General features: G+C 47.0%; 1 protein-coding gene across 1 annotated transcript in view; it reads right to left on the bottom strand.

Annotated features, from left to right (window-relative positions):
• The window catches only part of SMYD5 (SMYD family member 5), a 338,185-nt gene that overhangs the window by 254,695 nt on the left and 55,573 nt on the right, over window positions 1-27,917 (bottom strand). Inside the window, exon 3 of the mRNA XM_069632308.1 lies at window positions 23,391-23,530. Within this exon, the coding sequence (XP_069488409.1) occupies window positions 23,391-23,530 (140 nt within the window). The remainder of the gene's footprint in view (window positions 1-23,390; window positions 23,531-27,917) is intronic.

Below are 27,917 nucleotides of genomic sequence, written 5' to 3'. Positions count from 1 at the left end.
ACTAAAATCAGCCCAAATTTGACTGAAAGGCGTCGGAACACCTGCAGATCACTCGGCCCTATTCTGGAAGAAAATCGGTCCGAGGATTGAGGAGAAACGGCCCATAGAAGTAACCGATTGCGAGAAACAAGATGGTGGCCTGCCGAGGGGACTTCTCCTGCGCGGCGATCTGAAGTGAAGCTGGAGGAAACCGTGGTCTCAGCCACAGAGTTGGAAGAAGAGGACGCCGGCGGCAGGCGAACGGATGCAGGAGAGGAGGCGCGAAAGTGAGCCCGGGGCCGAGAGGACCTCCGCAGAAGCCACGGCACCGGAAGAACACGGTCACCCTAGACGCGCGGAGGGACACCGAGGTGAGGCGCCGCTTGCCCGCGCAGAAGAAAATGAGCCAGTGACAAGAACCCACTCCACTCTGCTCCCGCTTCCAGAGAAAGCAGCAGCGCCGCAGGCCCGCACACGGGACCGGGCATCTGTGCCACAGGCAGAGGCTGGTGGGGAGGAGCCGGAGCGACCCTCCTCTCCTTCAAGGACTTAGGACGGCCAAGAACCGGCGGGAGGTGCAGCCCCATAAAAGCACAGAGGAAGAGACGGAGGGAAGGGGGGCCGGGGCGGAGCAGGTCCCGCTCCGGAGACGCGCCCGCGGCCCGGGAGGCACTCAACACACCCTAGAAGACACAGATACGCAGAAGAAGCATTAGAATAATACGGCAAACCAGGCCGAAACATCCTACAGACACTGCGACAGAAGAGGGTTCCCAGGGACAAGGCGGACAAATACGAATCACAGCCCAAACACCCACTGGAGAGTTGTCCCACGGGGCAATAGAGGCTGAACCAACAACCATCGAGGACATAAGACCGGGGGAGAGTGAAAGAAGGAAATCAGGGGACCGCAGCTAGCCGGACACAGATCCTCATGACGGACCACACGCAAAGCACGCAGGAGTAGTATAATATGCACAGCGGCCATGCCCAACAAGAAAACAGAAGGAAAAACCAAACAAATCAGCATGGACACTTTTGCCAAAATATCGGGGGATAAACAGCAGAACCCACCGGACACAGCAATGGCGGAGACGAGCACCCCGCACCAACTAGAAAACGGAAAGGATGTCCAGATCCTGGAGGCGATTGCCTCCATAAAGACATCTCTTGAAAACAAGATGGACACTGCTATAGGAGCCCTGAAAGCATCCTTAGAACAAAAACTAGATACAGTTATGGTGGACATTGGCCTCCTTCGCCAGGACGCTAGGAACCTGACGGACAGAGTAACGACAACAGAGCAGCAGGTGCAACAAAACACTGCAGAGGTCGCCGTCATACGGACTCAAATGTCAGAAGTGCTGCAGAAAGTCAAGATCCTAGAACGAAGAGTTGAAGATGCAGAATGTAGGGCAAGGAGGAACAACGTTCGCATTATCGGAGTTCCGGAGGGGGAGGAAGGAAACAACCCCACAGAATATGATCGCCAAGATTAAGAACTTTCAGGACAGAGAAAGGGTACTAGCGTTCTCCAGGGGGGCAGGGGGCGGGTGGGGGGGGAGATATCATCAGGGGCTCCTCCAGGGTCACCATATATCCAGACTATACAGCTGCGGTCCAAAAACAAAGAGCACAGTTAGGGCCTACAAAAGAACGCCTCAGAAGAGCAGAAATAAGATATATGCTCCTTTTCCCGGCCAAACTGAAGGTGTTGCACAAGGGGAAAACATGCTTCTTTGAGTCCACGGAAGAGGCTCACGCATGGATGGACGCACAGGGGATCCCCCAGCTAGAGCGGAGAAATAGCAACAACGATGCAAATCAGCCCTGGTGAAAGAGCCCGCAGGCAGTTAGGAGCAACAACGCTGAGCATCTGACAAATACATGAGTCAGGAAGAAAGAAAATGTGAATGTGAAGGAGCAAACAGCTCTACCCAGTCTCATCAGCCGAGAGGAACCTACCCCCAGGAAAAAGCATAAGCTAGTTCGGATGTCAGTTTTAAGGCACCATGCTGCGGCGAGTCGGCTCCATCCAGAGGAGCAAGACAAGAGAAGCGACGAGGCCCGAGCAGGGGCGAGGGGGGCTGGGCATCAGTTCTTTAGTTACAGTTTGAGATATTGACTTGTGTGAATGGTTGTGAAAGGCATTGGCAGCAGAGCAGATAACAAAAAATATAATGTGAGAATTCCAGCAGCCCCAAGAGTAGGCGCAAGAGACCGTGGACAAAGAGGCTATGGGACGACAGACGGATCAATTAACTACACATGGGTCCCGATGAGTTAATAATTGCAACTTGGAACGTGAGAGGAATTAACACATACGTCAAGAGGCTGCGAGTCTACGCCTGGCTGAATAAGATGAAGGTGAAGATAGCTATGCTTCAGGAGACGCATTTGACACCAGCGAAACAGGCTAAGGTCGATCAGAAATGGGGAGGACAGATATATAGAGATATATAGTGCCACATACTCAAATTATGCACAAGGAGTACTAATATGGATCGCTCCAGGATCGCTATTCCAGCTCATAAAATGAGAAATTGACTCAGAAGGCACACTGGTGCTCCGAACCACAACGCAATGGAATTTTTCAAGAAGCTAGCACCCAAGCTGGCCCAGTACAGAGAAGCCACGTTTATCTGGGCCAGAGACCTTAATTGCACCTTGGACCCGCTCCTGGACAGGTTGGACGACAAAGCACAAGAAACCAGCACCCCCTGCCTAGGAGCCCTCGACCGTCTAAAGCTGGAGGACGTTTGGAGACAGGTACATGGACACACATTACAGCGCACCCCATGGAACATTTACACAAATAGACTATATATTCACGGGGCACTGAGTCACTGCAGGAATTTACAGCGATTAACATCAAAGCCCGAACACTTTCAGACCATGCCCCGATACTAGCAACATGGGCACATACACACAGGAAAGCCCTGATAACATGGCGACTCCGGGCACAAGCTTTGGGAGAGGGAGAGTTTGAGGAGCACCTTCAGGAGGTGATCGAAGACTACTTCGAAAATAATGAGGGAAGCATAGAAAGCAACCACACTCTGGGACGCATTTAAAGTTGTGATACGGGGGGCGGCTATTGGCAGGATGGGGGGGGACTGAAAGGTGCAGCCCTAGTAGAACTCAACAAACTGGAAAGACAGAGGAGCGTAGAGCAGAGGCCATGGGGGAAGTTGATGGAATTGTGGACAAGATGTATAGAGCTATGGGAGAAACTGGGAAAGCTGAACTATGGAAGGCATCTACAATGATTGCATGCAGAAGGGGATAAGCCTGGTAGGCTCCTGGCGTGGCTCACCAAGCAAGAAACTAAAAGGGACCTAATAATAGTTATAGAAGACGAAACGGGGATGGAGATCAGGAACCAAGAACACATCAATCAGTCATTTGCCCGCTTTTATGAGCAACTGTACGCCCCTAACCCAGATATTGACCCAGAGGACATTACAGATGCGTTAGCAGAGATAAGGCTACCCAAGTTAGCAGGAGAGCAAGCTCAAATACTCGATGCCGCACTCATGGTGGAGGAGATAGAGAGCGTAATCGCCGAGCTCCTCACAGGCAAATCCCCGGGCCCGGACGGACTCCCAGGAGAGTTCTATAAAAACATACAAATGCACCATCATCCCGAAACTATTAGAGACATACCAAGACGCATATGAAAGCGCACAGTTACCGACAAGCATGTCGGAATCAATAATTGTAAAGATCCTCAAACCAGGAAAACCATCTACGAAATGCGCCGCATACAGGCCGATTTCCCTCATTAACCAAGACGCCAAAATACTCACGGCGGTTCTAGCCAACTGCCTGAAACAAGTAATCCCCACCTTAATACATTCTGAACAAACAGGCTACGTCCCAGGACGGAACACGTCATGGAACCTCTGCAGATTACACCATGTGATAGATAGGACAAACCAGAGACAGGGGGAATGCGTGATAGTGTCCCTGGACGCTGTCAAAGCATTTGACTCGGTGAACTGGGGGTGGCTACTGAGGGTCTTTGCCCTTTTCGGCATTGGTGAAGGGTTCCTCAGATGGATTAGGTTACTGTAGAAGGACCCCAGAGCAAGGGTAAAGACCGAGCGATATATCTCGGAAGAACAGAGAATACATAGGGGAACCAAATAGTGGTGTCCACTGTCACCAATGTTGTATATCTTGGCCCTTGAAACGCTGCCGGTTTTTCTCGGGGCGGAATATGGAGACACAGGGATAGTCTTGGACGGAGTGCTGCATCAAATCTCGTTATATGCAGACATGCTGCTTTTTGTGGGAAATCCACGTACCAGTCTGCCATGCCTCCTAGAAGCAATTGGGGTATACATTAGACTCTCCGGTATAGCAATCAACAAAGAAAAATCCTTGATCTTTCCCCTGGCTGGCCTGAAGCAGTTTCCCCCGACAGAGTTCCCGGACCTGGGCACCACACTCCTTCCGATATCGGGAATAGAGATACATCATGACACTGCAGATTCTCATCAACATAACACGCAGGCAGCCCTGGAAAAAACACAAAGGTCTATGAAATTTTGGGGAACACTGCCACTGGGAATGATGGGTAGGGCGGCCCTCTTGAAAACGGTGGTACTCCCACGCCTGCTATATTACCTCACAAATATCCCACATAGGATCCCCAAGGTCTTCTTCACCAAATTGAAAACAATAGCAGGGAACTTCCTGTGGGCAGGGGGTGGGGAGGAGAAGCAGGATTGCGCTGAAGACTCTACAGAGAGACTATGAAGAAGGGGGCATCAGGCTGCCAGACTTTGAAAAGTACTATTTAGCAGGGCAGCTGCAATTTGCAGTCAAGTGGCTGGGAGAGGAGGGGAAGAGACAATCGACACAATCATCTTTCAACCAACATTAAAAACATACTACTTGAGAGAAATACTATGGCTGGACAACCCCCTATTCAGGACGCCTAGTTAGCCTCGCAGTGGGGTTATGGAACAGAGCGTGGAAGTTACAAGGGACACAGGACCCCCAGTCAGCACAAATCCCTCTTGCAGGCCGTGTGGGCACGGACACAAATACGGTAGCAATATACCGAACCCAGTGGGAAGTAAAAGGCGTAGCGCAAATTGGGGATCTGCGGAGAGAAGAGAGATGGGCAGACTTCCAAGAGATGGTGGAGGAACATGATATACACGCAGGCCAAATCCCCCTCCATAACAGAATGATCCTCACAATCAAGAAAAGATGGCCGGAATGGGAGGACCAAAGGACGCCACAGGGGAGCTAGACACATGGTATGATATATCTGAGGGAACGCACACAACCTCTGGGTTATAGGAACGGATGCTAAGAGCCAGTAACACCAAAGAGCTACACATAAGACAGAGCTGGGAAGACGAACTCCACAGGCCCTTTAGCGACCAAGAATGGGACAGGGTGTTAAAATATCCAAAGAAAGTGTCTAGGAACGCAAGGTTCAGACAGGCACAGCTGTACGTGACACACAGGGCGTACCCAAGGGGATGAACAGAATGTATGAGGCAGATCTTAAAAAGTGCCCCTGATGCTCAGCCGATGAAGCAGACATGCTCCACATGTTTTGGACCTGCCCAACTATACAAACCTTCTGGGAGGGTATCAGAGCCAAAATAATAGACAGTGGACTCCAGATGCAGGCGGAGCACCCAGAGAGGTACTTGCTGGGCCCTCTTCTCTAGAGGAGGCAGACATGGGACGCATCTAGCAAAGATGAAAGACCTGATCTGTATATTAGCCAAAATAAGGATAGCAATGTCCTGGAAATCAAGGGAAGGCACGACCGTAGAGTCATGGTGGTCGGACCTCCGGAAGTGGACATTGGCGGAAACTGCGGTGTGGATAAGAGCAGTGCAAAGGGGGGTAAGGAGAAGGAGGCACGAGAACAATAATGGGTACAAGTTAGTGGAGCACGGGTAACCAACCAAAAGACAATATAAACGGGAGGGTCGAACCTGCCCACATAAGCAGCCGGAGACGAAGATGGCAAGGTCGCCAGAAAGCGCAGAGAAAATGAACCCATGGAAGAAACCCGTAGAAATGCCAATATGCCAGTTATGTTATTTGTTTGTATGTTATATCTGTTGTTCGTTTAAAAAAAAAGAAAAGAGAAATTTAAAAAAAAAAAAAACGCTTATCAAATGGTCTTTTTTTGGAAACTTTAACTCCCTGCATTGTTGCTTAAGTTTCCCTTTCGTTCAAGGTAAAAAAAACAATTGACACTTATGGTTTTAGACGGATGCGTGGGCCTACTGAGCTCGCAACCAGAAAAGTAAACCAAGTGACCTTCACTCAGAATGCAAATACATTCTCACTGCAACAACATATGAGAATCCATTCATGAGAACCGCTACTCCCATACCTTTGCAGAACCGCTGTTTCCAACAAACAGTGCATGTGGCTGCCTCAGATTTCAAACTCTGGGAAGCCAGTCTGACTGCAATATTATTCTACATACATTGTAACACAGATGCAGTAATTGTTAGCTGTATATTAAGCATCAACTTTCAGTTTACCGTATGACTTTGGTGACAATAAAACACCACTTTTAGCCTTTCTGCTGCCACATCCCATCCCAGCCTCATTAACGCTCACCTTCCGAAACAGTATTTCATAAGTGTAGCAAGTGTAATGGTGTCTTGTTTTATATGTATTACCGGCGATGTCCGCGTACAACCAAAACACAAACAAAAGATGGCGTGCGCAGCAAAAGAATCTGACGCACTTCACGCTGTTCCACAACCAATCAGTGAAAGCATCACATGTCCGCGGACATGATGGTACGGATTAGCCAATCGATTTCATGTCCGCGGAGCGAACAGGGAAGTGTGACCGCGGAGCGGACATAGATATCACTAATTGTTTGAGACATACTTTTTGGTTGTTTTAAAAGGAAAGTACTGGACGGACTGTCACCAAATTTACAAAAGCACGCTTTCGGGACCAAGCCCCTGCCGCAAATTTGGTGAAAATCCGTCCAACGGTTTGGCCTGTAGGCGTGCGGAAAGTTTTTCCCCCATTCAGTCTATGGGAAAAAAAGATGTTTTGGGACCCCCTTATAACTCCCCCCCCCCCTGGACCAAACATCACCAAACTTTGCAGATTCAGAGTGGCCCATATACTTTATTTTTGCAAAGTTTGGTGAGGATTCGTCCAGGGGGAGTGGAGTTATAAGCCGCCCAAAAAGTGCTCTTCTTATGGAAACAGCAACTTAACCAGAACTACACAGCCACTACTGTGGCTGTGTAATTAAAGAAGCACATGCACATTGAAAGTCAACACTATATGGAAAAGTTTGCATATTGACTTCGGCACAAAGACCTGGGTATAGTATCCCAAGGTCTCCCTGCTGATTCTACTCTCCCTCGGCACCATGCACCTCCCCACCCTCTTTCCTCTGGGCCCAGGTACCTGCTCCTCTTGCCACCCGCACGCACTGCCTCTGGCCCACCCCTTGCACTGGGGTCTGTATCTGTGCCCATACAGCCCCCACCTCCCCCTTTTTTTCTTCCTGCACTTGTCAGACCTACCCAGCCTGCTGCCTTAAACCCAGCACTTGCCACTTGCTGGCTGCATTCCCTCGGTTTGTTGCCTTTTTATTTATATTAATTTATTATTTATGTTTTTTCCTCCTTGCTCCGCACTCTCCTTTCGTTCCCCCTTCCATGCACTTCTCCCTCTCCCCCTCTACCATGCACTTGAGCATTCTCAATGTCACTGGGCCTAGTAAGATCGTTGTTTTTGTTTCTCCCCTGTTCCCATTCCCTTGCCTTGTTGCGCTCTGAAACACTTGTGTATGAGCGCGATAGAAATAAATATCAATAGTCAACAGCAGCAGCTTTCTGGATTAAATGTATATCCACGGTCACATACCAGTCCCTTTAAAATAAACAAAAAATAAAGCAACATGTGCCACGATTTCCCTCCTGAACAAAACCAAAGAATGGGATTTAGGACCCAGGAGGCGATGGACCATACAGAATACCCAGTCAGGTCAGAGGCCAGAAAGAAGGCTGGAAAATATGCCCCTGCGGTAGATGGCCTAAACTATATTAATAAACCAATAGGAAATGGACTACATTACTCAATCCCATGTTGGGGAAAGGGGGAAACCCAAGACTGGACTAGCAAAAGGCGCTTATAGGTTTGGAATTGGGAAGATAATGGGTAACCCACCAGAATGTTTTTCATGCCACAAAGTCTTGGAGCAGTCTTGGGGAAGTCACAACCCTCACCAATTTGCTATCCAGAAATACAGAGAGAAGCCCAGTGCTTGCCTGTACAGTTAATGGATACAGAAAGAGCCCCACTTCCTTCCCACACTACCATGAATACTGGAGAGGAGAAAACATGTCTCTCCCTCATAACTGCTAGCACAAGGGAGACTGAATCACCTGCAGCTGCAACCGCCATTAAAAGCAAGGCAAAGGATACCAGTACTGCACCAAACAAAAGAAATCCCCCCACCAAACTCCCACCCCACAGGAGTAATGCTTAATACATACGGTTAGGTAGATTTTCATATTTTATGCACAATCCCCTCTACATGCAATTCCCTTAGCACTTTCTGCTGTTTTATGGATTTTTGGTCTGTTCCCCTGAGTGAGTGGGAACCTTTTTCCACACTCAGTCATTCTTTTAGCCTATCTTTCGGGTTACTTTGTATTTTTTTATTATACCCTTTTCTTGGAGTTAAACTTTCCTCCAAGTTTTATGGCATCTGTCTTTTGACTTGTGCAGCACATAGCACCTTGGTGGGAATCCTTTAGGGTTTCCTTTTCCGTTATAGGATATTTTTATCCTTACTATCTTTTATATTGTGAGATCAACACACCCCACCTTATGTGGAGTGCTGAGGGCTACACGGTCTACCGTTTCTGTGAGAAACCTGAAGGTCTCTCACACGCTAGTCCCCGGGTACCTGTCATCCATGTGGCCAGGTCACGGCTATTGCTTTTGGATCTAGTTCCTGGGGGTGGACTAGTGTGGGAGGATCACCTAGATGAGGGGTCTTCGGTGAGTGAAAGTGTGACACCGGATGGCGAGACGTGGTATCCGTTCCCCCGTAACTCCTTTACCCCATCCAACCAGGTAGGATACCTAGGAACTCAACTATCCACCACCTTTTCCAACACAAACACTTTCTCACAGACAACTCACTGTGAGGGAAAACGGACTAACGCCTAACACCTGAGGTGTCCCAATACAATGGTCAGGCAGGGTCAGGCAATTACTGATCATTACACACACCTGACATCCATCACATTTCCCCCACGGTTGCCAGTCATTTGGTCGACTACAAACTGGTCGACTGCAATTTGGTCGACACCATTTGGTCGAAAACCAAATGGTCGAATTTTTTTTTTTTTTATTTTCACCCCTTTTTTGTTTTTTTTTGGGGGGGTCCCCCTCCCCAACCCCCATTTTTTTCCTTTTTGTTTTTGTACACGAAAACCCACAAAACACATATATAAATAAAAAAAAAAAAATTCGACCAAATGGCGTCGACCAAATTGCAGTCGACCAGTTTGTAGTCGACCAAATGACTGGACACCTTCCCCCACATAGATAAAAGGCGGCCCACGAAAGCACACTCTGAGCGAGGCAAAGCACACGAGGAAGCAGCAGTTCCAAGATGGCAGTTTAGTGCAAGGTGAAAGACGGCAAGACAAAGAGGAATCCAAGGAGGGAAGTACCCAAGACCTTTTTACCAAAAGACTAACCTTTTTGAGGCTTCGAGAATATGAAACATTAGACCTGGAATCATAGTTGAAGAATCCTGTATTGTGTGTCAGAGGTACGGGCTCTCCCGTGTCGATAGTCAATGCGGGGAGAATCGCTTGCCACTATGGTACTGTTCTTGGCTCCTACAACAAAGCAGCACCAGTGAAGTCAGCACAGCCGGTGAGTTGGGGAGACTGATTCCAGACCTATCTGTGAGGAAACCAAGGTTGCAAGCGGCATGTTGGGGACAATTTTCAGTTTATTGCTGAATTCCTCCCACCTTAGAGACCCCCCCAGCTCTTTTGCTGAACTTTGGGACTTTGTACTTTTAATTCTATGTTTTCTGTGTTTCTTTTGATTTAGGAGTCTGACAAACGCCATAGGCATCATCTTTACACTGACACACAGCACCTTCAGTGCAGTGGCACAGGGAAGTCTCTTAGATTTCCCAAAGGTTTAAATACATTCTCTTGGTGAAACTACTGTTTCCAAGAGCAGTGAAGTGAAATTGACTTTACTTACAGTTTGTAACTTTCTAGACCCAGCACACACCATCTTGCAATAGGGTGCTGGATGGGTTACTTAGTATCCCCTTTCTCTAGTTTCTAATGTAAAAATGTTTATGTTACCCTTTCTACAATTAATGGCTAGTTGCAGTGGTTTATTTTGTACTACAATTGTGTGTTTTTACCGTGGGCTGAGTTTGCAGCTGCAGTAAGGCTCCCACAGGGGCCCATTTTGTTAAAAGGCCCAGCTCTTCTTTTTTTGCCATTTCCTGTTGGAAAGGTCCTTCTTCAGATTTACTCTGCGCGCCAAACCAGGTTTGGACTCTTTGTTCATTTTGTCTTTGGCGGGTTTCATTAGTGAAACCCGCCTCTGCCTCCAGTATGTCTGGCAGGGGCAGGAAGTTAGGGAGGTGCCCGAAACTCCCTGTGCTTAATCTAATCCCCTTGGTTACAGGAATGCACCCAAAGGTGATTGGCCAGGTAGCTGTCCCTGGAGGACAGCCACCATGCTGTGTGATTAACAGCTAGGCTGGAATGAATGGGAGAACCCTGCATAACAGGTGAGGCTTTTTGCTTGGAAGGTTAGAGTCGACCACTGGACGAAGGAATCCAAAGAAGAACTTGGAAGAGATGCCTGCTGCAACTCCTGCACCGTCGGTTTGCCCCAGTGAAGCCCTGCTGCTGTGCTGAAGCTCCAAATTCGTTTCGACTAGAGAAGCTGTGCAAGGATGACTTCTCCCCTTGAGTGGGTGGGACCAATCAACCCCAAAGTGAACTTGTCGGGGCATCCTCTCGAAACTCGCTGTACTTTCACTGCTGCTGGAACCCAAGTGCCAGGGAGAGGAACACCAGATCGAGTTGCATCACTTAAGTCGGACCCGAGCACCAGGAAGATCCTCCGGACTTCCCTGAAGTAGGACTGACTAAGTCTGAGCCACCTCAGAGTGCTGGACCCCAGATGCGAGGAAAGTCTGAAGTGGTAGCCGAGAACCGCAGTGTTGCTATTTGCTATATACACGAGGAGCTGAAACCGTGAAGTGCAGCTGAATTGAAGTTGGACTTTTGCTGCTGCCGACCTTCCCATTGTGTTGCAGGAGTCCCCAGAACAGGATCTACAGAGCCACACAGAAACAGAACCCAGCTGGAACGATTTCTTCTAACCAAAGGTACTGTAAACCCAAGTGGACTTACCTCTTCTCAGTCGGTTGCCATTGCAGAGTTGCTTGCAGCTTTGCCCCACACAAGCCTCCCAGCTTGTGGCCCTTCAAGTGAATCTTATTTCTACAAACATTTCTAAAAACATTGTGCAAGGCTTTTACTCACCTGCAAAGAAGATCTTCAGCTCCCCTAGACTTTGTTCAACTAGCATGGACTGTCCTGGCTCCCTGAGAGATTCTTCTACCTCTGGCTTTGTGCTTTTGCCTTCCCACCAGGAAAGGGTTAATTTACTTTGCATTGGAGAGTGTTAAAAGTACTTTCCAGTTTATGAATTATTTGTTAACCTTTGTTTTATGCCCCTCTCTAAGGCTTTACACTAAACTCAGTATTGCTCTAAATGTACCAGTGAATCAATGGCCACAGAGCCCTAGCTATTTAAGTCACCTGAGGGTGTAGGAAGTGTCTGTGTGCCATCCCGAATGTGTATCTGATTTAGAGAAACAGAATGGGTTTTGAAGTGTACTTTAAGTGTTACATGTTTTTGCTCCCTTCTGAAGGATTATATAACTGATGTTAAAGAGGTCAAGGTTGCTGTAGTCTTCCAAAGGATACTGCACACAATCTTGCCTAACATGGCAACATTGTATAAAGGAAAATGAAGAGAACAGTGCATGAAGCTTATGTGGCAAGCAACGCAAATCTAATTAAAAAAGGCAGATGGATGACTGAACTTTGAAGCTAAGATTCGATACTGTAAACAGAGTGGTCCGGCACCACGTGGATGTTCATTTGAATGTTAGGTATCCGAACGAACGTAGTCCTGCAACGGGCCAAGCCAAACCCTGTGCACATTCAGAAATCTTCGATACTTGATGTAAATTGAAATTGGTCCGAGCCTGGCCGAGGTAAACTAATAATTGTGTTAAAAAGGGATCTGAGCCCGGCTGAGGGGAATCCGGGGGTGAACGCGAATCACCCGGAAAAGAATATCCTACGAAAATTGCGCTAAAGGGATCTGAGCCCGACTGCGGGAGATTCAGGGTGAATAGTGAATTACCTAAAGTGAATACTTGTGAAAATCCAAAGAGGAAAAGAACGTATCTTTTTTTTGTTTGCCTCGGGCCCTCTAAATGAAGAGACTTTGAGAAGCAAAGAGACTTGCACACAGAAGGTACTGATGCTAATGTTCGAACTGGATCCACGTTCTAAAGAAGCAAGAGACTGTGCTGCACTCGAGTGATCCGCCTTGTGCCGTTCTGAAAACGTGGGAAGGGGGCCAACAGCCTGAACGCCCTGACATATAATTTTTTAACACTTCTTTCTTTTTCATAACACTATTCCCCACACTAATTGTATTTAGAGGCAAGGATTGGCAATAGGCTTTTAGTAAAGACCCTTTTATTTTGACAAGACACCCCTAGGACTGCGTTATTATTGAATGGTCGTAGCTTGCTCCCATCTGTAGATTTAGGATTAGGTAGGCGTTTATCATACCCTTTTTTGAAGTTCAATAAACACCCTTGAACTGTGGCCACTTGTGTCCGTCTTACTGCTGATATCATGCCTTCCTTACATTTCTCACTGCTCCTGTAACGTTTGGTTACAGCGGCAAGCAAAACTGAATGGCTGGTGGAGGTGGTTTTATCCTACCAACTTTTGTGCTATTATTACTTCCAGGCTGTACTCTCAGCCGTGGTAGTGCACAGAAGCGACACCATTGACCCAAAATGGTGGCTGTATTATTTTATTGTCATTTCTTGTTTGCTTGTCCCTTCTTGGTCCTTCTGCCGTGCTAGGTGGGGGAGGTCTTGGTTTGACTTTTGTCTTTGACAGGATCCCTTTGTAAAGCCTGTCGAGGTTCCAGCGTGTCTGTAAGGACAGGAAGTAGGGGAGGACTCCTAAATGATGCTGTTCTTTGTCTTCTGGTGTGCCTGCTTGGAACCAGTTCAAACTGGGAGAATGACTGGCCTGAAAGAATAGCCACCACATAGTGTTTGAATGGTGCATGGGTACCGGTTGGCTGGGTTCCTGCTGAGCCTTGGAACAGAAGAACCGATGAGGAAGAGGATAAGATGTCCACAGCCACTTCCAGGCGACCAGAGATGCCTTCTGTGTAAGCGCTGCTGTCTGACCCCTCCTGCCAAGCATCAGGAAAGCCCTGAAAAGGACGAATCTCTCCCTTAAACTGTTGGGCCCAATCAGTCTCAAGACGACCTGCATGTCGAGCCATCCCACAAGGAGCCGTGAACTTCATGGGCTGCAAACCGCCCATACCCTGTAACCTGTGACCACTGTGCAGTGCATCGTCTTCCAAAGATTGAATCCTCTCGAAACTTTGGTGGACTCCTCCCAGACCTCCAGAGGCAAGATTCCACTCTTCAAAGCCCCTCACCAGAGTCCTGGACCGAGAAACCGAGACGAATCGACCGGGCGGTAAATGTTCACTGGTGCTTCCCAAAAGGTGCCAAAATCACAGAGCCACAGATAATCCTTTCTCTGAAGCCTCTCCATTCGATTGCTACTGCAAAGATCCCTCCAATTCCTCTTCTTCAGTCTGCCTGACCCAGAGTCCGGTGACCGGGGCTGCTGCATCGTTGGAGCATTGTGCTACATCTCTTTCTTCATACCCAAGGTACTGTGAGACTCTTGGTAGAACTTAACTAAAGTGGATTAGTTGCTTCTGTATTGTCTGAGTGCTGATTCGTGTAGATGGGAGGTCGCAAATACACCTTCGTCTACGCCTTACCGCTTTTACCCTCTAATCGGACTCTGGTAACTAGATAGGGGTAGACTTCTGAACCCTAAGACCTGTTTGAAATTATTGGCAAGTAGCTTACCTGCTTTAGGTTGGTTCTGTTTTATTTATTGTACCTGAAACAGTCATTACAAAAGTATTTCACTTACCTTTTAAATTGCATAATGCTATTTTTGAAGTATAACACGTGTGTTATTACTGTGACTATTGAATTAGTTAATCTATTCGCTTATTGAATGTTATAGTACTTACCGTTCTGAGTTACTTTACCTTAGTGTATATATAAAATAAATAATTATTAATATATAACTTTAGTGTGTCCGTGTTTCTTTGGCCTATGTGTAAACCGGAAAATCTTTCTACCACCTACAGCCTTGTTCTCCTTCCCAAGGTAAGCCTGGCTGCTCAGCCATTGCTACCAACATACGAGTGTGGTTCAGGCCTATAATAGACGTCGGAGCCCTGTGTCCCAAGTGTGAGTCTTCTGTAGTCCTACCATAGCTGACTACTGTAAACATCCTTAACACATACCCTGAGCTCTTTGACACAGGTTGTCACCAAAACGAAATTTGAGAAAGGAAACTCTCCAGTCTGAGACAAGGAGAGGAGAGGCAGCTTTCTCATTTAAAGACTACCCCAGTGAACTCAGTACTACAAAGCATCCTGGTCATGGAGCATGCCTAGAGCAGACATGTGATCTATCTGGTCAATCAGCATGAAGCTAGTCATTCCATGCACTATATGACAAAAGTGGAAGAGGCTTTGTGGTGCATAGAAGGTGGGTTGTGTTGCTAAAGAGGAAGAAGATTGCTGGAGCAGAGGGGAAGGCTGTAAGACCTGGAGTGGAAGACCAGATTGTACGATCCAGAGAAAAGCAGAAGATGACTGGGCTGGCTGGAAGACCGGAGGTGGAAGAGCAGATTGCAAGACCCAGAGACGAGGGGATGATACCTGGGCAGATTGTAAAACCTGGAGTGGAGTGGCGAAATGTAACTGCTGGAGAAGAAAGGCTAACTTTAAGACTTGGTCAGGAGAGACTGATTGCTAACCTAGAGATCGAAGGAGACTGAAAGCCGGAGACCAGAAATACAGAAAAGGAAGTTGATTGAAGCAGTGACCAAATGGCAGGTGAACAGGGACATGACCACAGTGTTGGTCAAGAAAAGGCAGAGGCCTTTGATGAGGGGAAGACAGGGAAGGTGAAGACAAAACGTTCTGAAAGGGCAGAGGCCCTAACAGAATGGGGAAAATGCCCCAAAAACCTGAGACAGTATGTGCCGAGAAGGTGGAGGTGCCTTGTGAAGGGTCAGGGAACACTATAACAAACCCAAAGTATGCTGACACCCTAAATATGAAGAATAAACTTGAGAATTCTTGTTGCGTGATTTGTGACAACTTGTGGAAACTACTACGCAGTAGTGAAAAATAGAATATAGTTATATTCATAAAGAAGTTGGAAAAATTGGCAAACCACAAAGAGGTTTTATTAGCATACATAAATAATAAACAATGCAAAGCATAAACAATACTATCCGAAATGAAATGGGAGTGGAAGCACTAAAAGGGTAAAACAGTCAATAGTATATACCCTATAACTTATGGGTAATACCTAAAAAGGTTTATAAGCCCTTCCCTTCCTAACCAGCACAGTAATCAAGAGTTTTGTTGTAATCAGCCCAAAGGTACGTACTTGAAAACTGGGTAAAGATAGGTGTTAGGGAGACTATTCATTTGAGTACTTAATTCCTCCCACCATAGAGACCCCAGCTCTTTTTCTGGACATAGGACTTTTTAACTATAACCCTGGAGAGAGTGAGACCTTTTGACCCAATTTGGATTTTGTGTTTTCACTGTTTTTGGAGTCCGACAAAATGCATAGGCATCTACTTTTTGTATGCTGACACACAGCACCTTCAGTGTAGTGTCACAGAGAAATCCTTTTAGATTTTCTCACCAGGTTTAAATACCTTTTCTTGTGTGAACTCCTGTTCCCAAGAACAGTAAAGTGAAATTGTCTTTACTTACCTTTTCTCTTTGTGTGCTTTTGTACCGCAGGCTGAACCCTCAGCTGCAGTACATCACCAATGGGGGACTGTTTTGTCAAAATGGAGCGGTCTTCTTTTTCGGCCATTTTCTGTTTGTGAGGTCTTGGGTTTTACTCTGTGCGTTTAGACAGGTTTGAGCCCTTTGTTTGTCTTGCATTTGGCGGGCTTGAGCCCCGAAGCCCGCCTCTGGCTCCAGTGATTCTGGAAGGACAGGATGTGAGGGAAGGTCCCGAAACTCTCATGTCCTTTGTCTCTAGGAATGCCTGAATGCAACCAGTCCCGATTGGCTGACTGGCTGTCCTTCCAGGACATCCACCCTGCTGAGTGAATGACAGCCTAGGCTGTGCATGAAATGAAGAAACCTGCTTAAAAGGCGAGGGTTTTGGGACTACAGTCAGAGTCGACCACTGGGAGAAACACCTGACGAAGAAAACTTGATCACTGCTTGCTGCATCCTCCTGGACCTCTGAATTGCCCAGTCAAGCCCTGCTGCTGTGCTGAACTCCTTTTTCACCTCGACAGAGAAGCTCCGGACGGAACGACTTCTCCCCTTAGGTTAGTGGGACCAACTAACCCCGAGACGAACTCCACTGGAGTATTTCCCAGACTTGCTGTGCCGCTCAGTTGCTTCGGAAGGGAAATGCCAGGGATTGAGTATCCGTAGTCAAGTGAAACCTCTGAAGCGGTAACTAATCTGGCTAGAAGCTCCAGGAGTCTCCATGAGTCTCCTAAGGACCCTCCAGAAGCAGAACAACCAGACCCAGAGTCCCCCCAGAGTGCAGGACCCAAAGAGTGAATGAAGCCCAACCGGTATCCGAGATCCACGATGGCGCTGTTTGCTAAACGCTGAAACCGCGAAGTGCCGATGAACCGAAAAGAGTCCATCCATACCTACCGACGACCTCCCAAGTATCGCTGTAGGCCCTCCAGACGTCCTCCCACGTGTCCCCATGACTGAGGCTCAGGAACAGGGGTCTGCAGCACTGTAGCAAGACCGAATCCAGCTGGACCACTCTTCTTCAAACCAGATGTACGGTTTAGGCTTGGGGTACTTACCTGATCGCCTTTTAGCCGTGCTCTTCTCCATTAGGAATTGCATGGGCTTACCTTTTAGAGTCGATTCCAACTCTCTTTTCACAGGCTTAACAGCTTGTGACCCTACAAGTGATTTTTTCTACAAACTCTCACTTTGTGCACGACTTTGATTTAAGAAGTGCCTCAAATCCATGGACAGTGCTCCAAGTGACTTTGGCTGTCTTGGCTCCCTGAAGACTCTTCTAGTCCATTGACTTCGATGCGGTTTGTCCCTTATAGGTGGTGGCTTAGTGTATACGGTTACTGCTGGGAAAGGCTTATCTAGAGGTCATTAGATTTAAGTGTTGACCTCACATATACTGAGAAACTGTTTAACCTTTTCCTTCTCTAAACTTTCCTTTCTGCAACCTCAGGTTCTGCCAAGTATAACCAGTGTGATATATAAATGCCATTACTGTCCCTGTGATTGAACTCCCCTCAGGGTGTAGGAAATGTTTAAGCAGCATATCCAAAGATTATCCACTAACTTGTTCGGATTCTGAAAAGTAATTGCAAAGTATATTTACATTGTTACATGAATTACCTTTTTAAAGAACGCTTATTTAATTAACATACATTTTTAAATAACTATTTATAACAGAAACCTTGAGTACAAGTGTTACTTGGCTGCTTGTATTTAGAAATATCATTGGTACAGCTCACATTTACCCCTCTTGAGACAGGCCTGGCTGCTCAGTCACACCAGCAACTTGTGTAGTACAGACCTATACCAAAAGGTGGGTTACCCAATACCAAGCAGATAAGTGTGGTGTTGTCTCACACAATGTGACTGCATCAATTCTTGCCTAACAGGAGGCACAACGCCCCCTAAAATGAAGGTAGGCCAAAGATAATATGCACATTATTTAGATAGCAACACACCAGGTTCAGTTCAAGCGTTCACAAAAAGGGACAATGCAACTCTAAATTCCTAAGTACTGAGGGGCAGCAGAAGGAAATGCTAGATCCAAGGTCAGGTAGGACTAGTTAAAGGAATAGGACATTATGCCTGTTGTATCCATATGGCAACACGGGAGCTTCAATAATGGTATGCAATCTCAGCCCCTGAACCACCCACAGGTAAGCAGGAGGAGTGGATATGTTTTCCTCACATTTCTTTGTTGAATATCATTTCACTGATTTGACCTTTTTTCTTTTTAAAAACACATAGAATCGGGGATGGAGTTCCTCCTAAACACACCTTACCAGTCTCTCCACCCCTCCCTAGTTACCCAACCCACTGCATCCCCTGCTCTACCATCTATACTGCTGTGGTAAAGAAAAAATAGTGGTAAAGTGTGGCAAATACTGGGACTGTTGGGGGCAGCTATGCAAGTCTTTGGCCCATGTGCAGGTGCGCCAGGGTGAAGTGGGGGTGCTCTGTCTTGTTTGTGTCCGACTAGCCGCGGTTCCAGTCTTTCGCTGGATGAACAGTTGCAGTGGTCCACCTGCTGTAGAGGACTGTTGACAATTAACAAAGAGTATTACAACTCCTGCAACGTTGGTGGATCCGTGCAAGTGTGGCATGTGCTTCAGTGACCCAGATATTCCCTGGCCAAAGCGCGATAAAAGTACAGTTAAACATAGGCTAAATGGAGCCCCCACCACCTGTTCACAGTGGGTGGAGGGCAGTAGGTGACCATGTCCAAGTCCCACGAGGAATGGCTATGTGCAGTCTAAAGCCTCCAGACAAGACTCTGCACATTCAGAGGATGGTCCAGGGTCTGGGGTGTCCCAACGATACTTCTGAAATCCAAAGAGAGCAGGACAGAAGTGCAGACTGTTTAGGCGCACCAGCCTAAGAGAGGAATGATTTTGGAAATGCTGGTCTGCAACGGCAGTCCTCCGGCATTCCTTCATGGTGTCTTTAGTCTTCAGTTTCTTGGTTCCAGCAGGAAGCATTAAAGATAGCTTCTGATTCTTATCTTATAACCCAAATCTAGGCTTGGAACAGGCCCCAGCTATCCAAAGGTAAGAATCAGACCCATTTGAACAGCAGAGGCTGTCCAATCATCGACAGCCGGCTGTCCCACACCCACCCACATCCTTGGCTGGAATGTGGATTGGGAGCCGGCAGTCCCAAAACCCAGTCCCTGCCAGTTCAGACACAAAGCACTGACAAAGAGTCTAAGACAATACAATGCTTAAACGCATGATCAAATAAGCCTCCGTTCATCCATGACCCTACCTCTCTAGCCAACATCTATTCCAGCACACTCACTCAAGCCATCGATCTCATTGCCCCTCTGGAAGAAAAAAAAGGGAAAAAATCAATGCACTGCAACTCTTGGTTCACTGAAGAACTATCTGACCTTCGCACCAAGAAACGCAAAGCCCTATCCAGATGGCAAGCAGCGCCCAATCAATCCACGCTTAAAGATTTTAAAGAGATCTCCTTGACCTACAAAAAAGCCATATTCCACGCTAAATCCGAATCCTACAATCAGAGAATTACTAATGGCAGCTCCAAATCAAGAGAAATATTCTCCATATTCAAAGAACTCACCACACCTGCCTCCGGCCCAGATGAAATCATCAAGGATGAAGCCTGGTGCACAGGCATCCAGGCTGCCCTCCTCAACAAAGTTAAAACTCTCCAAGACAAAATAGCCTCACAACGCAAAGCTCTCAACACCCCCACCTGCTCGCCCACACCTTCCACCAACAACTCTCTCTCACAAACACCCCTTTTTGCTTTTAGAGAAGTCTCAGAGACGGAAGTCAAGGACCTCCTCAAAAAAATCAAACCTTCCACCTGCAAAGGGGATATCTGCCCACCCTCATTAATCAAAGAGTGCTCAGAATCCCTCACCCCCATCATTACAGCTTTCATCAATGCCTCCTTCGCATCTGGAACTGTACCACAATGCCTAAAAGAAGCCTGGGTCCGCCCGCTCCTGAAAAAACCCTCTCTCGATCCTTCCTCCCCTAACAACTATCGCCCCATCACCACCGTCCCCTTTCTCCTCAAAATCCTAGATAAAGCCGCACACAATCAAATCCAACACTACCTGGAAACCAACACCATCCTAGGCAAAAGACAATCAGGCTTCCGCAAAGGCCATGGGACTGAAACTGCCCTTCTAGATTTAAAAAATCAAATTACCAAAATAATGGACACAGGCAAACCTGCTCTCCTCCTTCTGCTCGACCTCTCTGCAGCATTCGACCAGGTCGACCACAGCATTCTCACATCTCACCTTTTCAATGCTGCACACTTCTCTCACAAGGCCACCACTTGGATCACATCCTTCCTTGAAGGTAGGGCCATGAAATTGTACTCTGACCAGGACAGCGCCCCCCCCACCACTATAAATTGTGGAGTCCCACAAGGGTCGTGCACTGCACCGACCCTTTACAACCTATTCACCAAACCCCTCTTTGACTTACTGGACTCCCTCAACATAGCGTACACAAACTACGCAGATGACACGCAAGTTCTCCTCCCCCTCTCTGGAGACTACGACCTAGACTCAGAAGCCCTCCTCAAAATCTACTCGACTATCCAAACCTGGATGGCTATCAATGGTCTCTGCCTAAACGGAGACAAAACCGAAATCATCATCCTAGCCCCCAACGAAATACTAACCAAACTCAGCCCCAACTATTCTCACATGATCATCGACAGTATTACCATACCTGTCTCCTCTGCCGTCAAGACCTTAGGAGTCTACATTGACGCCACACTCTCAATGACTAGACAAACCAGCGCCATCGCCTCAGCCTCTGCTCTGACCACCAAACTCATTTACGCCATAAAACCCTACCTCACCACGCCTAACTGCCTCTCCATAGCCAGAGCTACTATAGGAGCCAGATTGGACTACTGCAACGCCCTCCTGGCAGGCACATCGTCAAAAAACCTAAAGAGGCTCCAAATAGTGCAAAACAATGCCCTCCGCGCTGCACTACACTTCCCCAAAACTGACCATATTTCACAGGCCAGAAGACTTGTCCACTGGCTCCCAGTCAAGGAAAGAATCAACTTTAAAATCCTCACTCTCACACACAAGTGCATCAATCACACAGCACCCCCCTACCTATCTGAAACTATAACCAAGAACTCTTCCATCCGTCCCAGAAGAAGCCATCACGCCAACCAACTCCGAGTACCCACTGTAAAAAGAGCCAGAGCCGGCGGCATTGGCTTCCCACACATAGCTCCTAAGCTCTGGAATGCCCTCCCTAACTCACTTAGAGCAGAACCTTCTCTGTATTCCTTTCGCAAATCTCTCAAAACCACTCTATTCAACTAACTCCATCCTTCCCTCACACACACCAGCTCGCATACGTCTGTTACGAAATGTGCCTTGTAATGAAAACTGCTTTGTAACCATCTTCCTTCCACGGTAACCATATTATGTATGTCCTCATGTAACAGCGCCACGATGCCCCGGGCTGATGTGCGCTTTAAATAAATCTGAATAAATAAATAAATAAATAAATAAATAAATTACCTAACTGAAAGGGCAGGAAAGTGGACAAAAGTAGGATGACACACAGAGAAGCATTTGCATCATAAGGAGCACATGCTACTCCAAAGGGCATTATTGAGGTAAACCCACTGGTGCATGTTAATGCACTGCCACCAGCCAGTTCAGTAAACATCAAAAGGATAGCAAAACAAAAGTAAATGTGAAAGAGGCAACGTATCCCTGTGGCACTCCACTGAAGTTGGGCTGTGCCACACAAAAAACAAACACGGGTAAAAAGAAATGTGAGAATCTCTCCCTGCACTGCGGTCCATACGAACTACCCAGTGCAGCCCAAACGAAACAAGTAAAGCAGGTGATAGAAGCTAACAAGACTTCAGTCACCTCCAAAAACAGTGACATTGCAAGTGCATAACAGATACGTATGGAAGTCAATGGATGGAAAGTTGCAAAAAGTGAACATGTCCCCAATAGTGCCACTACGGATCAGAAATAGTCTAGTCAATATTTGTTCTACCTAATATCAACTGCCAGTGTGTAAGCTTCATGGGTCAAAGCATGACCACATGCCACCAAAACCTAACATTCTGAAACATGACACTGGCTCATGTTCTGTGTGCCCCAACAGGAACTCTTAACCTAAATTTCAATAAGGCATGCCAAAAGGAACTGCTAACCTAACTCTAAATGCAGCATTACCCGGCACACAGACCTTTCTTCCAATGCTCACTAACAACCAGGTGCTTGCAGCAAAAAATACTTTCTTCTCATCCTGCTCATAGCGCCACCATGGCATGACCTTATGCCAAGGGATGAAATGTGGACAGTGGGAAGCTATGCCATGGGGCACATAACTTGGCTTAGCTTGAGGAGCCAGGTAAAAAACATCCTTTGCTTAGGATAACAATGAATTGGGGCAGATGTTAGAAATCCCAATTCCTCCAGGCTAGATAGGGTGTTTTGAGGATACTAGAGGTTTACCTACAGCAAGGGGTTGGAGCCTTTGGGTATCCAGATCTAGTACTACAGCTCCCATCAGCAAGCATATTTAATGGTGCAGGATCATGGAAGTCAAAGCCCAAAACATCTGGGAATTTGCAGGTTGCAAACCTATCACAGAGTCTGATGATTGTGAAGGAAGGATGCATTTCTTCATGTAAGTAGGAGGCATACATGAAACAGGTTTTGGGTGCTGTTCAAATCCTATAATTTAATCGGATATATAGTCAATGGAGGAGTTTGAGCACAAGTTCAATTGGGTGCAAGTTAGAGCAGTTCATACACGTTTTAGGCAAGTCCAGCGCAGTGTCTAGATGTACAATGATTCTCTCCATGGTATCCTGGTGGCTATAACTAAGCAGAGGAAAGAAAGCATTTATATTAAGCTTGCGATAAAGATCATACAGCTTGTTCCGATTGGACTTCCACTACCAGCAACGATCCAATAGCGACACCTCCGGTTTGGATTCAGCTGCATTAATAACGGGGGATTTCAAACGCCACAGGACACACACTATGCATCATGGAACCTTCAAATAGAACATCCCCACTGGGCTAGCACGAGCACCACCTACTCCCACACAAACAATGCATCTGAACAAAACGGGTCGGCCACTCAGTAACTGCAATATACAGGTTGTTCGCAAAGGCATATGCCCACCATAGGAAGTGGGCAAGTGGCAAATCCTCAGGTCTTTCTCACCTGGCAGTTTGGGCATGCTTGGTGCAGGTCCCTCTTGATGTGGCACTGTTCCGGGTGAGGCAGGACTAGACTGGCATTTCCCGAGAGCCTCCGTGCATTCTCCTCAGCAGTCTCCAGCGCACGGAGGCAGTGGTCACAGGCTGAAAATGCAGACAGAAAGTGAGACACAGCAGGAAAGATACAAGGGCCACTTGCCAAACCACTGCATCCACATTAGGTGAATGGCCTTGTTATTTATTGGACAGCAGGTGTGTGGAAAAGAAAAGAAAATAGAATAAACTAAGAAGGACCATTCCAATTCCTGTCATAGGTGTCCCATACAAACTACAAACTGTATCCAGGTTTGCGTTGCTCTTCAGTACTAATGATCTCTTGGTGTCTGTCCCAAGGAAGTTGTAATTAATTTACCTCCTTTGTCCACACCGCTTCTGCTGGCAAGATGACCAGCTCCATCCATGCACTTTTGGAATACCTCATTTATTGCATTAGTTTAAAGCTGTGACATACCACTTCATAGTTCTAAAGGGCCTAGTCTACTTCAAAATGAATGCTTCTTGTTCGGTTTCCTACATGGAATTGGAATACCTCCATCATATCCTGCAGTTCACCCAATTGACCTTATCATACCCTTTGCCGTTTAGATTCTTTGGAGAAGTCAGTGCAGACAGCCGGCACCCGATTGTATCTGTAAGTAGAAAACGTGGACCCGCTGCTAATGGGCAGATTTCTTAGCAACAGCTGATGTGCTTTTAACCACATGTAATAGTCCTGTCGTTTTGAGAACAGTAGGTAGAATTGGTAATTGTGGAAACGATAAAAAGGTCTACGGTGCAGTGTTTTCAACTGTCGGAATGGGAAATAATGGCAAGGACTGATGTTTGTAATTGGATTTGTGATCGGATGTATTGGTGAATATAATGCGCCAGTGTATTAATGAGGTCCTGTGTGAGCTGAATCCATATGTGTGGGAAAGAGACCAGTGGGGGTGGTGTGCTGCAGGGAGGCAAATCAGAGCTGGGCAGACCAGAACTGCGAAAAAGGTCTTGATTCAGCAAAGGATCACATTTTTTACACATTGTTTCATTCAAGATTTTTGCACAAAAAAAAGTACATCATGTTACATCACAGAGTAAACTCACACTGATCCGAAGCCCCACCCTCCAATCTACACCCCAGCCCCCTTTTCCGGGTGCCCTTCAAATCAACAGTCAAGCTCCCAAACAGTTGCTAGCACAGCCCAAATGCCACCAACTGGGTCCTTGTGCACCACCAGCAAACCATACCACACTAATGTGTAGCACCGGCGGGTTATCGGCAGTCTCGTAATGAGGGCCTTGGTGTATGAACAGGAGTCAGTGTGCAATGGGGAAACCTAGATGCAGTGCTGAAAGAAGCACCCACCCCCCCCACCCCCCGCCCCCGAGCATCTATGACCTTCCAGGGCTGCAAATCGTGAATACCAGGGGACCTTCGTCCCATTAGCAGTGCAATGTATTTACATGAACTAATCCTCCCAGAATTTGGTGAGCTCCAGTTGAACCTCCAGAGGCACAATTCCACTCATGCAAGTCCCCTCACCAGAGAGTAGGGCTGCAGAATTGAGGAAGATCGACCAGGCAGTAACCATTCACTGTTGGAGCTGAAAAAAGGCGCCAAAAGTGCAGACCGACCTGGAGGACCGAAGAAATCCTTGCTGAGGGTCCTTTCTCACAACTGCTGCTGTGACATCCCATTTAGAGTCCTTCCTTTCATCACTAGACCGAGGAATCGGGAGACCGGGTCCATTACTGCTGCACAGGAAAGAATCCAGTTGCCTTTTCTTCAACCGCCCTAAGGTACTGTGGGGCTCAAGGTAGAACTTACCTCAACCCGAATAGTCGCTCCAGTGTGACTGGAGTGCGTTCCAAGGCGTTTAGGTGAACCCATACCTCTAGCCCATGCTTAACAGCTTGTACTCTTTTAGAGTCCTTTGCAGGGTCCCTTCGCATTGTGTCATCCTACTAAAGTATGACTTTGCCTTTTCTACTGCTGCATAAGACTTTTGCTCCCATCCTACACCGATTTTGATGAACCCTTGACTAGTTAAGGATTGGACTGGTAAAGCATTAGGAGCCTTGAAAAGCGTTACTAGAAAGTAAATCATTGCTAAATGGTGTTGAATATCCCTCCTTTTCCTTCCTGCAGACTTTGTCCGTGTGAGTCGGTAAACAAATGAAACTGTAATTTCACTGTAACAAATGCACGTGCGCACCACTACTATTTAAACAGTGGAACAGTCATTACTGTCATTTTCTGTAACAATTGTAAGAGCAAGCAAATAGTATGGAAGCAGTCCCCTATGAAAACTATAGTTAATATTTCCTATGTGTGTTGGTTAGTCTAAAATAGTATTTACCTACCTTGCCTTGGGTATATAAAATAAATATATAGGTGTAAGAGTTTCTTTGGGCTAATGTATTGACTGGGTTCATTGTACTTACCTGCAGCTCACATCCTCCCCATAAGATAAGCCTGGCTGCTCTGCCATTCTACAAATCCTTTGAGTATTACAGACCTATACTACGGGATAGTTGTACACAGTCTTACCTCAAAGTGGACTTTAGGAAAACTCCCTTAACAAATATGTTCACTGTAGAAGCTTTAGCCCCCCCACCCCCCATCATTTTCTCTCAAGCTCCAACAGATGGTGTGGCTATTAGCACTCCTCAGATATCTTGAAAGCACATGACATTATGCTCCCTGATTGCACTTGCCTCTGACTAACATGTGTGCCTCCTGAATTAATCTGCCTATATCCTGCATTGTCCAAACTTGTTGCTCACATATTATGATCTGCTCCCCATGTTTTGTCACACTGCTCTTCTGCCTGATAATGCTTCGACGCACCATGCCTCTTTGATGTCCCATACTCTGGAATGGTTCTGTAGACTGCTCCCTACTTGCCCTCGCCTGATGTATACGTAGTGTACTAGCATAACCTATCGATTGCCTCACTACTGTCTGGTACCCCTGCCTTAAACGTGGCATTGCTCTTTGCCCTGACCTATTTAGACCCTTTGCTCGCTAGCTACTGCACCCTGTGACCTATCTGAGACCCTTTTGGTCGCTCGCCATCATGCCATTTAAGATTGCCCATAGAATGCCTTCCTAGTAACTATATCTAGATGATTTGAAACTGTCTTGATTTTGGTCATAGCAGTGATCCACACTCATAGTATTCTTGATTCTGCTCAACTGTTTTTACTACTGCAGTTAGAGTGCGGGAACTGTCAGATTTAGGTGCACTCTGCTGTATGCATCTTAGTCGCTGCTGGGATTGTCAAATCTAGGTGCTCTTGCTATGCACACCTTTAGTTGCTGCTGGGACTGTCAAATTTAGTAATGTTGATTTTGCATTGTCTTAGCTAATATCGAACCTGCCTATTGTTGATTTTGCATTGCCTTAGCTAATATCGACCCTGCCTATTGTTGATTTTGCATTGCCTTAGCTAATATCGACCCTGCCTATTGTTGATTTTGCATTGCCGTAGCTAAATTCAATCCTGCCTAATGTTGATTTTGCATTGCCCTAGCTAAAATCGAACCTGCCTATTGTTGATTTTGCATCGCCCTAGTGGCAATTGCACTTGCCCATAGCTAAGAAGCTTACCCCCTTGGTGTTAATCTACCATGCTCCTTAGGGCGCTCCTCCTTTTACTGTTCCACTCTCCGCCATCTGAAACAACAATCCTCACTCAGCCACGTACGTACCTGACACGGCCGATTCACCCTCAGCCACCTGACACTATGTCTCGCCTCAGTCTTGGCCCACAGACCCTGCGTATGGCGACCTCCGCTATGACACCCACCTCAGGCCTCCAACACCTCACTACCGACCTCAATCCCTACCTCAATGACCCAGCCCTTTGGTTGGAACACTTTGCTAGCAAACCTACGCTGAACCAACCGTGCCCTTCATCTCTTAGAAATAAAAGATTAGGCACCAGATTCTGCATACGCCCTACCCGCTGCAACCTCTCCAAACACACACGACACACACTCCTGGGCCCACCCTCGGCCCTCAACAACAGCAAACCCCCCTCTACAGAAGTGAAACTGCCTGTCATCAAAGGCGCCCTTATGAATGCTAGATCCCTCCCAGCTCACGCTTTAGACATAGCAGACCTTATAACATCGTCAGATCTTGATTTCATTGCCATAGCTGAAACCTGGCTACATGCTGCCTCCGGTCCTTCACTGTCCCTTGCTATACCACCTGGCTTCAGCATATGGAGATGTGACCGTACCTCTGCCTCCCACTCTAGAGGTGGGGGCCTTGCCATCATCCATAAAATCACTTTGGACCTAAGAGTAACGACCAATACCAAACTTGAATCAGCTGAGCTATTGTCAGTCAAACTCACGTTAACACCCAACCAAACAGCCACCCTCCACCTAATTTACCGGCCCCCAGGCCCTGCACCCTCCTTTGTCGGCGACATATCCACCCTCCTCCTTGACAACGCTAAAACCAATTCACAAATCATC

Source organism: Ambystoma mexicanum, chromosome 6q (assembly GCF_040938575.1).
Source record: "Ambystoma mexicanum isolate Mex_15411 chromosome 6q, UKY_AmexF1_1, whole genome shotgun sequence".
In the NCBI taxonomy this organism is placed as follows: Eukaryota; Metazoa; Chordata; class Amphibia; order Caudata; family Ambystomatidae; genus Ambystoma; species Ambystoma mexicanum.
This window is presented reverse-complemented; position numbering and strand designations above follow the sequence as displayed.